Consider the following 17184-nt stretch of genomic DNA (forward strand, 5'->3'; position numbering starts at 1 on the left):
TTTTTTTAAAAAAAAGTTATCAAGCTCTTAAAAAATCACCCGTTACTTTAGTTGTTCACTTCGCTGGTGAGTTTTATTTTGTGCCGTTTTCCAACACGACGTACGAGTGCACAGATGAGCTGCTGTAGTCACTGCTGCCGAAATAACGAAACGTAGTCGCTATTGCCCTCGCTCACTTCCCAGGTGGATTTCGTTTTATCGCACTTATTCGCCTCGAGTGCACAGATGAGCTGCTGTATTCATTGCTTATAAACGTATACGCTATTCACTCATTTCCCTGGTGGATTTTGTGTTTTGCTGCTTTTGAAACCGACGTAAGAGTGCACAGATGAGCTGCTGTTATCGTTGCTGCCCACGATTGAGAGAATACAAATGTTGCGCCGATCTCGGACCGCTATTCCTCTCTTAACTAATTTGACAGAATCGTTGTTTGCATGACGTCACACTTGTGCAACTTGTTTACGTTTTCCTTGCAACATTTTTTCTTCTTCTTCCATTCTTGCTCACGTTTTGGCATTTCTCTCTCGCAATTGCACCAGTGTGACGTCACACAAAAGTTATTCTCTAAAATCCTCTCTGATCGGCGCAATCTTGTATTCTATCATTCTTGCTCAATAACCAGTTGCGATACGTATGCGAATTTAAGTAAATATGCAGTTGCCCATCGGCTCTCAGTCGTCATACAATGGGCCACAAATAAAGAAAATTTAGGTAGGCCTTCTTAAGTGAAGTCATTCTAAGAGGCCTACCCAAGAAGGGCTGAAAAAGTACTTTGTCGTCCGTCCATAGTAAAACCATGGAAACCAAAAGTAAAAAGTGAACCGGTTCGGGGAAAATTAAACTCATGATAAGGCTGATTAATTATTTAACATTACAAATGAATTCCAATAAAAATTTTATATTACAATAACACATATTTCTATAAACCTTAAGCAAATACTTCAAAGATGTATGATTTTTATAAATTAAAGAAGACACTTAAAAGAACTCTACCAAAAGGCCTTTGAAGTACGTCCTATAAAAGCCCTTCTATGGGTAGCGAAAGAGGAAGACCTTCAATTTGTACCACTCCATACAAAAAATAAAGGAGAAAGGAATGTAGAGTGGAAGGTCTCTTGATTCTCAGGAAGGCCTATCGGAAGGGCTTTTAACTCCTGAAATTATATACTGGGTAGTTAAGGCAGATCGACATTCACCAACACGAATCCTTTCATTTAACACTTGGGGAATATTTTGTTTAGCTTAACGGATACGACCCTAGGAAGCTATTCTGAGAATTTAAATTATATAAGTTATAGAAATCCAGTATATAAATATTTAAGTTAAATACAAGCCTATTTTCATAGACAAGAGAAGTTACATAGTTTTTAGATTGAAATAAACCACAAAATTTAATAAGCTGCATATTTGTTCTACTTTCCAAATTAAACTACATATGATGTATTTAATTTAAAAATTTTTGTGGTGTGTGGTTTTATTTAAACAACCGTTTATTCATCATTCTCGAATTCCTTGGGATTCTTGCGAGTCAAGTGGTGGTGTTCACGTTCCGTCAGGTCATAGATCAAGTAACCAACAATGAAAGCTATAAAATCACACAAATAATAAATCAATTCAATAATTCAAGTTGAGATTTCATAACTTACGCGGTGTCACAATAAAAATATGGGAACGGATGCGTCTGAAAATGTTGGGCAAACCTTTGCTTATCGCGCCAGCAAACGCACGCTGTTCAAATGGCGACAATTTATAGGTGACAATGCCATGTACCTTGGCCAAGTTGCCAAAGTGGGCTCCAAGCAGGGACGAGGTGACGCGCATCTTGTTTGACTATGTATTCTCTACACTAGAATTACAAACGAACACTGGTGAATAGATGGCATTATATGATGTCAGCAAGCTAAGAGGTGGACAATTATTTGTATAAATATGCAAATGGTTATTATAAACATTTTGCTAAATATTTTTTCTAAAATTCCTGCCGCAATCCGAGTTATGTAATTTTTTTTAGATCTTTAGCTCTGTAGCTACAGCGGGCGCTTATGCACGTTTGCGACACTTTTGCCCAAAATATGCATATTTATAGCCCTTTCGATATAATGTATTTTGCACATTATTTTTGGAAAATTCGCACACAAAATGTTTTATTACCTTGATCAAAGACAAACACAAAAATTACGTGCCTTTAAACGGATCGACAACACCTCGACAATTTGCAACACGATGACAAACACACAGGAACAGAACGTTTTAAGGTTCGTAAGTCATGTCAACTTCAAAATTTCCCTTTTGTTCTTGTAAATTATAAATTTTATAACCATATATTCATGCGTTTAAAACTTTCCGTAAGACGTCTAAAATATATTTAGTTATTGATAGTTTTTTTAAGATCAAAAATATTTTACTTAATTAAAAAGTACTTGAAATTAAAAATATTATAATAATTTTTGGGCTGTATTATTGTGCCCTTAATCGGGATAGACAACATTGTACGCCCTACAAATGACCAGTGTTGCCGCGAATCCTTTTAGCGGTAGCCAAATTCCTTTATGCTGACAACACACAATCAGTTATGCCTTTCAATTTCTTCACACACATTGCTTGTCAAAAATTATCAAAATCGAAAGTCATTACGCATGATGGAATAATAACAAGGTGTTGTCAGTAGCGACGTGTTTGTTGTAATTTTGACAAGTTCGGCATGCTTATTTTCAGTGCTACCGATCTTAATTTTTATACTACTATTCGTTGGGAAATTGTATCTAAAAAAGCTTGGTGTTTTCAGATATTAATATTCAAAATTGATGGATAATTATTGTCCCCAAAATGTAAAAAAATAAAAGACATCGTGGTTATCAACGGAAAAAGACGTACATAAAAATCGTTTGGAAAGGCAATTATTTTCTGCCCAAATGGGGATTCATTTCTGCCCGTTTTCCTTCTTATTCTACTGAGCTAAGGCAGTGTCAAATCGAGCTGTCACAACTGATACCACCTTGTATTATTGCATCATGCTTCTTTAACAATTCTTTGCCTAATAACATAGTTGAATATATTTTTATTTTTTCTTAGTACCTACTATATCAATACTTTTGGTTCGATATCGTGTCCATATCGACGAGTGGTGTATTTGCTCGACCGCACCTCAAAATTGTTGATGGCAAAAAGCTTACACTGGAAATGCGCCTTCTCATTTATAAACGTTCTCTGCTTGTATGTCCAGACCGCCTACTGTAAATATAGCAAAGGTATTTATGGCAAACCTAGTCTAGATATCAACCTCGTCGTAGGTATCATATCAAAGACATACAATTAGAAGAACTCTAGAGATAGATGTCGCCTCGCCAGAAGATGTTAAATATATGCACTATATACGCTACAGCGGAAATGGACGACACGCCACTTCTTTAAATGAAATTAATTGCTGCTATATGTATGTATGTACATATGTAGGCATATACTAAATGTGAGCAAACAAAATTTTGCTTGCATAGTCTTCTATTCTCTTTTCACTGCAAGTTGAATTATTTTAGTATCTATTCCAAAATTTTATACAGACAAGACTAAAAAGTATAAAAGAAAAAAAAACTTTTTAATGTACCACGCTTTTATAAATTCTCTAAATTAGAAAATAACATTTCTCATTCCCATAGAATTTATTTTAATAACTTTTGATTTTGAAATTTAGCAAAAGTCATTATAAACAAATTATGAGATTGAAAACGAAAAACGTGGACATCTTTTTTTTCTTCTTTTAAATATTACTTAAATTTTTGTTTTTTAAGTATAGTTGTTCTGGCCTTTTTAATTAAAATTAAACTCCGAAAAATTTTATTAATAACGAAATAATTATATGAAATACTATAAACAAAAAAAAGATAATACAACAAAATTTAATAAAATAATGTTTATGGTAAAATAAAAATAAAAAATAAAAAAAAAAATTTTTGGAATCGCGTTTACTACTTCAACAACAAAACAAAACTTAGAACCTTATTTTACCATTTTAAAACCGCGATCTCCTCATTTTAAAGTTAAAATTCTGTTTTTGCCATAAAATGCATTTTAAGTTGACTATGAAAGAGTTAAAATGGTGATTACAATAAAACACAATTTTAATCGTTAAAACCTTTTTCTAACTTCTCTATGACTACGGGCCAGTATTTTCAAAAGCTTATATTTTGAAAAGTTTTGAACCAATTTTCAAAGTATGGATAGGGTTGGAAAGGTAATTAAATGATATCATATGTGTATATAACATATATGTACATATAAATTATGAAATTTTTCTTACAAAATTATTTTTTTCTCAATAAAACTATATTAAAAGATATGCACAAGATAAGAAAGAGCACAAAAACGCCTTTAATTAAATATATGATTTATTATAAAAAAATCTTCGGTAATATCACTGAATATTAAAACGTGATTTTATATGTTAAAAGAAAAAAAGCTCTGCAGGCGAACATTTGGAAGAAAATATCGCGCTATTTTTTTTATTCAAAATTTTCATTTTATATTAAAATATCATTTTACATCCAAAAAATTAATTAACTATAATATTAAGTTATATATCAAATGAAAGGTATTTTTATGTTCTTTCTAGTAAATATATAATTTAATATATGTAGGTTATTACGTATTTTTTAAGAAGCACATACGTAATTTATTTATATATTTTTACAGGTATTGCATTGCAAATTATGTCAAACGGCAAAGAAATTTAGTGCCGGCTTAATTTGGACTGCAAATATACCCGTTAAAACCACTTAAACGAAATTTTCTGTAAAAAAACCGCTTACCTGAAGAAACCAAAAATCAGCTGTTTTTGTTCACACACCGTAAATAACCCTATAGTGTCGATGCATAAGGTTGGTACAGCCTTAAGTTTTGCAAAGTTGTGCTACGTTTAAAAAGTTATGCGAAGTTATGCGAAGTATGCATAATCAGACCTTAAAAGGCGGCTGATACAGCGAAGTAAGTTAAGCCTGCTATACAGTTCAATGCGAGCGTGAGCGTGAGCGCGATGTTTTTATTTTGACCAATATCTTCATTATTATTTAACTTTTTGCAATAGTTGATACATCAAAAGATAGAGAATTAAAATATATTTCAGAATTATAGAATAAAAACTAATTTGAAATGCATAATATGCCTCTTTTTCAAGCTCACACTCAACTGTGTGCGTACGCAAAGCATTCGCATGTGAACCAGTGTTGCCGTTCCAGACCTTTGGTGGCTAGATTTAGCTACCACATACTTCTTTTGGCCACATAAATTTAAAATTGCCCCTAGCCCTTTTTTAGCCCTTTGGAGAAAATATTCATACTTGGCCTGGAAAAGTTGTATATGCTTAATTTGATCTAATTTTTTTTCATTTATGTAAGAGATGAATTTTTGAACTAAGAAAGACTGATATATATCGTTACCTTAATAAAGAAAGGCCCTAACTCATATTGTCGCCGAAATACAAAAAGCCGTAACTAAGTGAAAATCCAAAATTCCCGTTTTGATTGTTTATGATGCATTTCATCGAATTATAAGTCCCCACATCATTTTAAGCAATAACAAATTTTAGCCAGTTACGACTTTTTTGAGTTTTAGCGACTATATGTGTTATGGGCTTTCTATATTAAGGTAACGATGTACATGTTTGTAATGTATGTTCCTTACGTTTTTATACATACTAAAGGGTTGCAGAATTACATTTGTCTCTTCTACGCTTGCAAGCACTCTTTGCTTTGTACTCTACTCCCAAGTATAAAACCTGCTGCCACTAACTTCTCTTATCAAATTCATATATATATTTTTTTCACTGTACGAACCTAATTAATTTTTCCATTATCTGCTAATTTTTGGACATCAGAACAAATTTAGAGTATTGCTGATATACGTAATTTAAATATGATAATTGTACCTATGCATATGCAATATTTTTAATTCTTATCTTTATAATTTCAATTAATTAAAAGGAGTATTGGACTATTTGCAAATTAGTAAATTTAGTAATGGTCTCACAAATTCTTCGATGAGTAATTCTTTTATTATCAGAATTGAAAAAAGAAATTAAAATAACTTTGTTGTTTATCTGCGCACTACCGTTAAGAAATGGAGAACACTTTTCATACACAACAGTTTCATAAAATAGTGACATTTATTTTTGAGATAAAATGACATGTGTAAAAATGTGCAAAGTATGTTTTCGTTGGGGCTATTGCCGTACAAACTAAGTACATATGTATGTATGTAGATAAATACATATGTATGTATATATACATACATATATGTATGAAGATGCCTTTCTGCTCTGATACTGATGTTTAGTTCTTATAAATATTTATTTATGTACACATATAGTACGTCAACATATAGATATGTATGTATGTATGCACATATGCAACTGACTTAGTGACTAGTTTTGCGAATAGAATTCACTAAAATTACATTTCGGAGCGTTTGATGAGATTTTATATACAATGGATCTATTTGTATTAATTACATACAAACGTAAGCATACATATGTATAATATATACATATGTATATGTATGTGCATTTTTTATAAAAAAAAACCTAGCTTAAAAGTATTTTTGGTTTAGGTAACTACATATGTGTACATACATCTGTGACATTCGTAATTATATGTAATTAAAGGCGTTCAACTACTTGATAAATAATACTAGAGTGTTCTTGTCAACCTAAATTCATTTAGCTGCCATCAAAAGCAATACACAAACGCCCAGTAGAGCGCATTGAAGGCAAGAAACATGACCGGAAATAGAAAGCGTGATCGCCTGTCTATCCACATAGCAATCTCTTGTGGTGCCATTGTTGTGAATGTAGTGTGGTCGGCAGGCGTTTCCTGATCCTTGCCACCGTTCATCTCAAAACGTCCATCTTTGTCGATATTAACAACGTGATCGGTACAATTGCTATTGCGCTCGCTGGTCACGGAGTTTGTGTCCGCGCACTCGGTAGTGATTATAGGTAGATTCTAAACGGAAATTTATTATGTTTTTATAAAACGTGAGACACCAAATGTTCACACTTACATGCACAGTTAAGTAATTATTGTAGCCTGGATTTGAATGACCCTTTAGGACACTTTCCGTGCTGGATGTAATGTTATCGAGACTGGAACAGGAGCGCGTTCGCGCAAGGTTATTCTTGTTTATATCACGTCGCGTCGGACGAGGTGTCAGCGATGCCTTTACAATATATTTACTATTCACCTTTTTCAATTCCACATTCTCCTTGCGTCGCCAAATCGTATTGACGAATGCGAATTCTACCAAACTTCCGAAGATGAAGAATGTGCAGCCAAGGAACCAAATTTCAGAAACTTTTATGTAACTGACTTTGGGTAAGGTCTTAGTTTGCGAGGAGGATAATGTAATGAATGATAGCATTGTGCTGGTACCTGAAATTATGTAAGTACTCGTGTTAGTGTTGGGAAAGTGCATGTGTGCATGTATTGATATACAGTTAAAACTTGTATAACGAATTAAATGGAATTGACGAATTCTTCGTAGGTCTATGCAAGCAAGTGCGCATAGTCGAATATATATATATATATATATAGATATATATATATATATATATATATATGTATGAATGTATTTTCATTATACAATTTTATTAAATACCCTTTTACACAAAAAATATATAAAAATTTGTGAAGAAACGAAATTTTGATTTTTCTTTTTATTTTAAATTAAATACAGTTTTAATAAAATAATTTATTGGAACTTAAGCAGTCTGAAATTATCATAATTTTCCATTTAATTTTAATACCCCTTGTAATAGTTTTTATTTATTTTTTTAATATCTATGTACGGGTGTGTTAAAATAATATATGTTTTCGAGCACGTCGGGATTTATTTTTATTGACGACATGTATGTTTTATATAGAATTTTTTGTTTTCATGAAAAGCCAAAAATTAGTTAGCTCAAAATTAAGTTTTTAAGCAGTATTAGTTAAAGATTCCCCTAAAGAGGCTAAGTAACGCCATTAATACGCGGTAACACTAAGAATAATGAAAAGTGATAATTTTTTATATTTTAATTCGTAGGTTTAACATGACATGATAGCATATATATTTTAGAATTTTTAATGATTTTCATGAAAAAAAAACAAAACCTAATTAATTTAATCTCTTAAAAAACAACAGTATTAGTTGTAAACAAGGAATGAAACCGAAACCCAAACCGAAACCGTAACCGTTTAAAACCGTTTCGTTTTTCAAAACCGAAACCGAAACCGTAACCGTTATCTTGACCTGAAAAGGAACGATACCGAAACCATTTAAATCACAGGTTTCAATCGGTTTCCATAAATTTACAAAAATAATAAATAAAAATTTCTTTGAAATAAATGATTTATTTAACCAAAATCAGCAACATTTTGCTAAAATTCTTGTTAAGTAGTAAATAAGTATAGCAAGGTAACTTTTCGCAAAAATCTGCTGATGACTGTTGTTGTGAATCGATAATCGATTAATTATATTTAAGTAGTTTCTTTCCCGTACGCAATGCGAGATCCCGCGTGTGCCCAAAATAGCCCAGAAATCATGCCTGTACTCAACAAAATGGGTAATAGAGAGCGAAAATTCGAGCGTATTCGATCGTAAGTGTATTCTTCTTCCTGCCCGAAATAGCCCGAAATTTTCTCCGAGTAAAAATGGATAAAGTGTCAAGGTGCATATCAGCTGTATTGTGTTTACATGTTGCCTGCATTTACTTGGTGCTTTTAAGGAAAAGTGAATGGCCTGTTGATGTATTTTCAATCTATGTACTTAAAATCAAATTTGTGAAACCAAAATTCAATTTCCAAGTGTTTGCATTTAATACCATGTTCTGACCGACAACCAAAACATTTTTCCTTCATTTTCTTTTCATTTACAACCTTTAACTTTCATTCTTATTTTGCTTTGGCCAGGCAATTAACAATAAATCCGAAATGGCGTATTAAAGATGATAAAATATGACTTCCACTTCGATAAATAATCGAAAAAAAAAGTTTTAGCAACGAAAACATGTTTCCGATGTCGGTCAGAACATGGTATAAGTGACAAAAACAAGAACAACGGGAATCAGCTGTTTCTCGACTTGTGGGCACGAAATGTGGGTTTTTGCGTTTCCGTACTTCTGAACATTGTTCCATTTTTGAAAGAAAATGTTTCTCTTATTCTCTAATTACCAAATCCGGTCCGGATTGTTAGGGAAAGAACCTAGTGTTGATATTATCAGTGAACTGTAATTTTCGATTTTCTTTCCTCAACGTTTAAGACATTGTGATTTAAATAATATTAACAAAATTTCTGTGAAAAACCGAAACCGGAACGAAACCAAAACCGAAATAAATTTTGAAGAACGAAACCAAAACCGAAACCGAAACACTTGGCAAAACCGAAACCCAAACCGGAACGTTATTTTGAATCGGTTTCATTCCTTGGTTGTAAATAACCCCAAAAACTAAGTAAATCAGAAAGACTTATGGAACTTCGAAATTAACGCTAGTAAAACGCGGAAATACTAAGGAATATTAAAAGGGAATTTTTTCGAAAAATTACTCAGGGGATTTTTTGACAATCTTTCTTTTTGTGAAATTTATAGTGGACTTGGTTAGCTATTTAAATTCAGAATCTAGACATTTCGATGGCGAATGACAACGGTTAATGTCAGTACTTATTACTAAGATCATCCTTTTTGGAAGTATACAACCTATTTAATACATAATAATAATAATATTTAAGTATACAATACCTATTTAACGTCAATAAAAATGAGTCCCTGAATTGTACATACATTCATACATATGTACATAAGTAGTTCTTCATTTGGAAGATATTTGATAGTGAAATTTACGTATATGTACACATACATATGCAGGAGTTTAATCAAAGATAGACTTTAGACAACATAATGTACAAAAAATTAATACTTACCCAGCATAATTCGTGGGGGCGATTGATCGGCTTGCAGCCAGAATGAGACCCATGAGATGGCAACGATCATCATTGAGGGCAGGAAGTAGTCCAATAAATAGAAACCGATCTCACGATTGAGATGAACAGTAAAACTAAGCGAACTGTAATTGCCCACTAAGAAAAATACATAAAAACGTGCAAATATAAATTTTTAGTAATGTAATGAAAATATACAAAAAAATATTAATACTTTTAGGAATGAGTGTATATTTTTAATTAATCCTACGAGTACATATTTTAAAGGATGACTGATTAAGAATTGCATATAACCATTTCCACAGAATGGTCAACTAGGACCGATAACTAAAATGATCAATCAGTTGTATGGGAGCTATAAGTTATAGTGGCCCGATTTTGACGGTTCCGACAAATGATTAAAGCATTACAAAAACGCACTCACTTATCAAATTTTAGTCGGATATCTGGAAAACAGAGGGACTAAATTGCGTTCAAACAGAAAGACAGATGGACTTGGCTAAGTGGGGGAGTCTACAATACCATTTCATGTCAATGAAAGGTATAAATAATGATGGAAAAATTGTACGTTCGCGACCGGTGCTTAAGCTTATAAACAACAAGTAATTTTTAGCAAAAAAAAAACCGACTTCAACTCTCATATAAAAAAATATATATATATATATATCTCATGATCCACTGATCGGATCGGATCGGATTAGTATGGGACCAACTCTGAGACACTACCTTGCCGATGCAACAAGAATTATCGAAATCGGTTGACGTGGTGAAAAAAAAAATATATATTCCGACGAACTGATAACCTCCTCCTTTTTTGGAAGTCGGTTAAAAAAACGAATAGAGATATTTCAAGGCTTAATTAGTTAGTACCTTCCTTATTTCACTTTAATAAGAAATTAATGGCTTTAGAATATTCTTTCATTTCGCAGTTTCTTGCATTTTTCAATTTGCAGCTAAAAGCGACTTCCATTATTCGTTCGTTCGCGACCAGCATGTTTAATACTCACATATTGAAAAATATAAAATAAAATAAAAACTTTTTAATATACCACGCTTTTATAAATGGACTAAAAAGTAAAAAAAAAATATTTCCCATAGAATTTGTTGGATAACTTTTGATTTTGAAATTTTAGCAAAAGTTCACATTTCTGATAAGTTTCTCCAGCAATTTCACTGAATAAAGTTGATAAACTGAAGCCAATGCAACTCTGTGGAAACTCTAGCCATGTTTTCTTAGGCAATAATCGGGATCCGATAAAAATTTTGCATGCAAATTCAACAACAACGATATGATTCTGATAGAGATCTGGTTGGATTTATTGTCCGTTCTGCTTGGTTTGTTTCACTGATTACACACGTATTATGAATACGTTTTCAAGATATTTTCAATTTACCGTTATTCAGCTTAAAGCTAAAGTTGGTTCCTTTTAATCACGTATATCTTACGAACCAATTTAAAAACCTTAATATAAAATACGGAAAATTAAAGCTAATGAAATTCTCCAGAAACCATATATACACTTTTCGATAGGGCTTATAGTTTCTGACAAATTAATTAATCATTGCAGCTTTTTTTATTTTTTCAATGAATAAATGATAAAAAAAAATCAAACTTTAACAGAAGAAAAATTTTAAGAAAAATAGGTTCTGTGCCAAATTTTTGCATTTGTACTAAACCCTGTTCTGTTAAAAAAAAAAATCAAATTACTAATGAAGAAAATCGATGGATAAATAAGAAATAATGAGTGGTCAAATGTAAATACGCAAAGATTTTTTGTATGTAAAATAATCAGGAAAGAAAGCTACTCACACGCCACGTACACCTAAGTAATGCGCTTTTCTGCTCATATTTCATACGAAAAATCTTTGCGCATTTTTATTTGAGCACTCATTATTTCTTATTTATCCATTGATTTTCTTCATCAGTAACTTGATTTTTTTTTTGTAATAGAACAGGCTTTAGTACAAATGCAAAAATTTGGCACAGAACCTGTTATTACTTTAATTTTGCTTTTGTTAACATTAGATTTTTTTCATTTTTTCATAAAAAAAAAGAAACTGGAAGCTATCAGCCCTATCGGAAAGTGGTGTATATATGGTTTATGAAGAATGTCATTAGCTTTCATTTGCCGTATTTTATATTAAGATTTTTAAATTGATTCGTAAGATATACGTGATTAAAAGGAACCAATTTTAGATTCATGCTGAATAACGGTAAATTCAAAATATCTTGAAAACGTTTCCATAGAAAAAAAAATTAACTCGATTTTCGGAATCACCGAGCAATTCCACATAGAAATTGGATAGTGGCGGCTTGAGAACAAAAACCAAACTAAAATTTGTGATCCATTATCATTGGGCCGCACGGTCTGGTAGCAGGGACAAATGAATTCATACTTGTTTCAAATAAATCGTCTTTATAGTAAATATTTATTTAAATGAACATTAACTCGTCTAAATATAATTTTTTCCCATTTAGAGAGGTCATTTCTAAAATTTCTTAATAATCGTGCTAGTGGTATAAAATTGCTGATACTGAGCTCGATAAGCAAAGAAAACACGACTACTGTCGCAAGCGTAAACGAAAGGAGAGTATGGGGCGTTCATGTAAAAGAGTGCTTAAATAAAGTTATCGGTTTAGATGAATACCACTATTGTAAGTTGATAAAAGCGTTGTAAAATAACAATAATAATAAAAATCGGAAGATCATCCTTTTTGCACCAGAGATATACCTAGAAAAAACGCTATCGAAACATAAAAAAAAAATAATAAAAATTTCCTTGTTTTTTGAACTTCAAAAGCGTACGAACGTACGGTTCGCGACCGTTGCAAATGCCCATATTTGAAAAAAAAATTTAGCTTCTAAAGTTACTCCTTTAAATAAAAAACCGCGCCTAAACACGAGCGCAATTTTTCTTTACAATCGACATACATATCGTCGTTTAAAGTACAATACCTCGTATCAATATAATGCAAAACCGTGAGGTTGCATATTTTATTTTATAGGGAGTAAAAACACTCATATTACAAAATGGTTCTCTTTTTAATAAAGCAATCGCATTTCAGGCTGGTATATTTCAGGACAAATGGATAAGGATTGAGCCCAGAGCTTGTGTGAGCAAACCCAATTTTTGGCAGCGGTTATGCCGAATGACGATACGCGGTTTTGTACTTTAAACGACGACATGTGTGTGCATAGCAACACTCCTTACCAAAGTCAGAAAAGTTTTGTTTCCGTTGACCCAAGCACTAAAAACCTTCTTAACTTATCAGGCTTCAACACCAGAAAAAAAAAGAAAAACAAATGTATGCTCCTTTCGCGACCGGACGTTCTATATGCAACACTATGATTCCCCTCTAGCGTCTCCATACGTTTTCACAAAGAAAACCCCTTTATGTTGAAACTAATTTTGTGTAAAATAATAAATGGTGTACAAATCCATAACTTCCCGATCACACACCGCTTATTTACTTACCAAAGGAACCATGTCGTAAGTTTATACCGTCTGAGTTAACGATTGTTTCGTTATACCAAAATCTCTGCATATTGTATTCAGTAAGATGCATTTCCGGATCGAACGAAATTGGCGAATATGATTCCCATTGCAGCACCATTTCAGTTTTGTTGTACATCCCTATCGAAATAAGAAACATTTTTTTATATAGATACAGGTTGCATGCTTTTTCTATTCTGTTGTACTTACAGCTTTCCAGTATTGTGGAACAGAATTGCTCGTCGAATGGAAACTTTTTAAAATTCATGTAATAATATAGTGTAGCTTGGAGGCGTTGCGATATCACCACTCGACCTTCCGGTGATATCGATGTAAGCACATCCTTTTCGTCGGTACCCAGGATGCTGGAGTCACGTTCGTTGGCGAAAAATATATGCGGTAGCCACAAACGCTCACTTAAATGCTTTTGCCCGATGATATTGTCGTTTCGCTTTAACTACTTATAGGCTAGGAGACTATCGTTAAAACTTAATTGCAGTAATGCGTGCATTTTAAATTGCAGTAAATCAGAGTTCAGATTCTGTAGGAAGTATACGTAAATTCGTGCCTTAACTGTGACGGGTAAACGTTCGCCATTTTTTCCATATTCTGTTATCAAAAGAAATATTAATTAAAATAAATAAATCAATTGGATATACATACATATGTACATTAGACTGCATCACCAAAAAAAGTTGCGGTTTTTCCGACAGGATTGCAAAATTTATTATATTTTAAGATGTCCACCAAAATATTTCGGAACATATTAAGATTTAAGTGAGCTGGACCGATTTGAAAATACCTCCAAAAATGGAGTTTTTCATGAATAAAAATAGTTTCTTAAAGAACTTTTTGAAAAAAAAGCTCCCTCAGATGACAAAACAGGTTAAGTTTAAAAAATTTGCATACAAATATTTAAAAATCTTTTCAACGGAATCGTAATAATGAGATTTTTGGTGCTGTTTTTTACTTTTTTCAAAGATTGATTTACGAAAAACTTGAATAACGGGGCCAAAACTATTCTGATTTAGACTTATGGGATATCAGTAGAAGTGTATTTTTTTGTCCAAAAGAAGTCATTCGTGTCCCAATTTTATTTTCAAATACCAACACATCTCAATTCAACTTTGAATGAAGTTCTTTGATCCTACCTTTGTCTTTCATCCTTTGAATAAGTTTATTAGCAAAACAATAAAAGTTGAGAAAATACCTTTCTAATGACACCTTTTTAAGTCTAAATCGGAAGAGCTTAGGTTCAGTTATTAAAGTTTTTCTTATACCAATCTAGGAAAAAAGTTAAAAACCAACATCCAAAAAATCTCATCATTACGATTCCGTAATTTTTTTTTTAATATTTTTTTTTTAAATTTTTTAATGGAAATTTTTTAAGCTTAAACCATTCTGTCATATGAGGGGATTCTCTCAAAAAATCTTTAAGAAACTATTTTTATTCATAAAAAACTCCATTTATCGAGGTATTTTCAAATCGGTCCAGCTCACTTAAATCTTAATATTTTTCCGAAATATTTTAGTGGACGTATTAAAATATAATAGATTCTATAATTCCAATGGAAAAAAAGTACAGATTTTTTTTTTGTATGGGGAGTGATGCAGTCTAATGTACATACATACATAACTAGGTATCTTTCTTTGAGAAAAGACTTACCAATCGGTCGCTCCAAACGATCGTAACGACAAACGTGTGTTAACCGTTGTATAAGTTGCGTTTGCTGCAAATTTGTGGCGTTTGAGATCGGCGGGCAGTCTTCTTCCACTTCAGCAGGCAGTGACACCCTGAAATATAAGTCGCAAAAAATGTATTTTTGTATCAAAAATTATAGTAATGCTAAAAAAAATCTTTGGAATATGTACATAAATAAATCATTTACAGAAAACTTTTCAGCAAAGAATTGCCTTAGTGACGTTGAAATTATGTATATACCATATACATATGGCTCATTCCATCTCAAATCACCCAGGCCGGGGAAAGTGAATTTAAGTTTGCGATAAAACTCACAGAGATTGTTCCTTGAACAATTTAAGGAGACACGTATTTTTTCTTTTTGCTCAGAAATGCGAATTTTTCGAATAATGAAATTTTTTCTTTTTGAGTACGAACGCTTCTTTTTTCCTCTCTTAATAGCAACTGTTGATGAAATCGTTTATAACTGCCGCAAAAAAGCAAGGATTCTAACGATTTTTTTTGAATTGCAGATATTGATCTACTGAATCGATCTAGTGAACTAAACTTCAGTAATTGTTTATTAATAATTAATTATTGTTTATAAACAAAAACAAACTTTTATTTTCAAATAGATTTTTTTCAAATTGCCACATCTTTTTTTTCTCTCAAACATTTTTGTCTATTAGGGAATAGCATAAACTGTTTTCAGTACGAGTAGCAATATGCTAAAATTCGTCGTTTTGGAGTTATGATTTTTTTTCTGAAAATGCACTTGTATGATGCTAGCAGATTTTCGTGCCAGTTGAGGGCACAAAAATTGTTGCCCATTATGACAAAATTTCCTTGCTGGAAATTTTTTAAGGTTGCCCGATCAGAGCCAAAAGTTTTTCCCAGTTGGCCTCTAATTTTGGCCCAATTGGGCCCAACCAGTGCTCACAATTTGCTCAAAGTGAACATGCATACGCAATTAAAACCTTTTTATCGATAAAATCACACACATACACACATCAAAATTCCCTACGAAAAAAAATATTTTTTAATTTTTTTCTTGAAAAATTTTCCATATACAAATTTTTTTGAAAAAAAAATTTGTTTTTGAAAATATGCCACTTCAAAAAAATTGGAAAAGATCACAATGGTAGCTCTGAGTATTGCGCAATATTTAAGTATAATGTTATGGGGTGCACTCTACAATGATTCGAGTTATGAAGTTGAGTAAAATGAGTACATTACCAATTTACACACCTTTTTTTTTGCGATTGCAAAATTGCCGTTAATTTTTTTTTAGGCATTTTCATCGATAAGGAAAAAGTGCAAGAAGCCGTGAGCATAAACAATATTAAAAATCAACGCAATTTTGCAGTAGCTTAACACTTGCACTTTCTTATACTCAAATTTAATGGGCTTCAAAATTGCATACTCAAAAAAAATCCTAAACAAAATTTTATTTATTTTTTAATTCATATACATTACATATATAATTTTTTAATTCTATAAACTGTCCATGTTCCATTTACAGAGTCGCATTATCAAGGTTGTTTTGCCCAAATTGACCCAGTTGTATTTTACTATTCAACATTAAATTTTAAAGTTTTGGGTGATTTTGGAATCTTTAATCGGTAGTGTCACGGAAACAAGAAAGCCTATTAACACTGCAGAATCAGCGTAAGAAAACCGTGCATCTATGGGTACCATGAGTAATAAATTTAAATTTTACAAAATAAGGGCCGTTTTCTCATGTAACCTTTAACTTAAAAGCTCACTTTATATTTTGTTATTGATCTTGTTATCGTTTGTTTTATCGATTTTGTTATCGATCTTGCTATCGATATTATCGATTTTGCTATCGATATTATCGATTTTTTGATAGATTTTGTAATCGATTTAGTCATCGATTTTGTTATCGATACTTTCATCGATTTTGTTATCGAACTTGCTATCGATATTATTATCGATTTTGATATCGATATTTTCATTTTTTTATCGATTTTGCTATCGATATTATTATCGCTTTTGTTATTGATATTTTTTTCTTAGTGTGT

General features: G+C 31.9%; 1 protein-coding gene and 1 pseudogene across 3 annotated transcripts; both read right to left on the reverse strand.

Annotated features, from left to right (window-relative positions):
• Window positions 1-1441: 1441 nt before the first annotated feature.
• Window positions 1442-2227, reverse strand: LOC118746157 (cytochrome b-c1 complex subunit 8-like). Of its 3 annotated transcripts, none has more exons than XM_036479944.1 (3): window positions 2184-2227; window positions 1647-1846; window positions 1442-1585 (listed from the first exon to the last, which is right to left on the reverse strand). In XM_036479944.1, exons 2-3 carry the CDS (start codon window positions 1819-1821, stop codon window positions 1491-1493), a joined length of 270 nt encoding a protein of 89 aa, XP_036335837.1. In that variant the 5' UTR covers window positions 1822-1846; window positions 2184-2227; the 3' UTR covers window positions 1442-1490. The 3 variants fall into 3 exon arrangements, with proteins under 3 accessions (XP_036335837.1, XP_036335835.1, XP_036335836.1); XM_036479942.1 differs by having other exon boundaries at window positions 2152-2221; XM_036479943.1 differs by lacking the exon at window positions 2184-2227 and adding an exon at window positions 2152-2175 and having other exon boundaries at window positions 1647-1900.
• A 4327-nt stretch (window positions 2228-6554) lies between these two features.
• LOC118746542 lies at window positions 6555-16669 on the reverse strand (annotated as a pseudogene).
• Between the last annotated feature and the right edge of the window lie 515 nt (window positions 16670-17184).

This window comes from Rhagoletis pomonella, unplaced genomic scaffold, assembly GCF_013731165.1.
Source record: "Rhagoletis pomonella isolate Grant_MI unplaced genomic scaffold, Rhpom_1.0 Rhpom_scaffold_00010, whole genome shotgun sequence".
Lineage (NCBI taxonomy): Eukaryota > Metazoa > Arthropoda > Insecta > Diptera > Tephritidae > Rhagoletis > Rhagoletis pomonella.

Excerpts from the sequence above, each read along its gene's own strand:
- LOC118746157 (XM_036479944.1), bottom strand. The coding sequence starts at position 1,821 with ATGCGCGTCACCTCGTCCCTGCTTGGAGCCCACTTTGGCAACTTGGCC. Across the intron at positions 1,586-1,646 it reads TATTTTTATTGTGACACCGC|CTTTCATTGTTGGTTACTTG; the intron begins GTAAGTTATGAA and ends GTGATTTTATAG.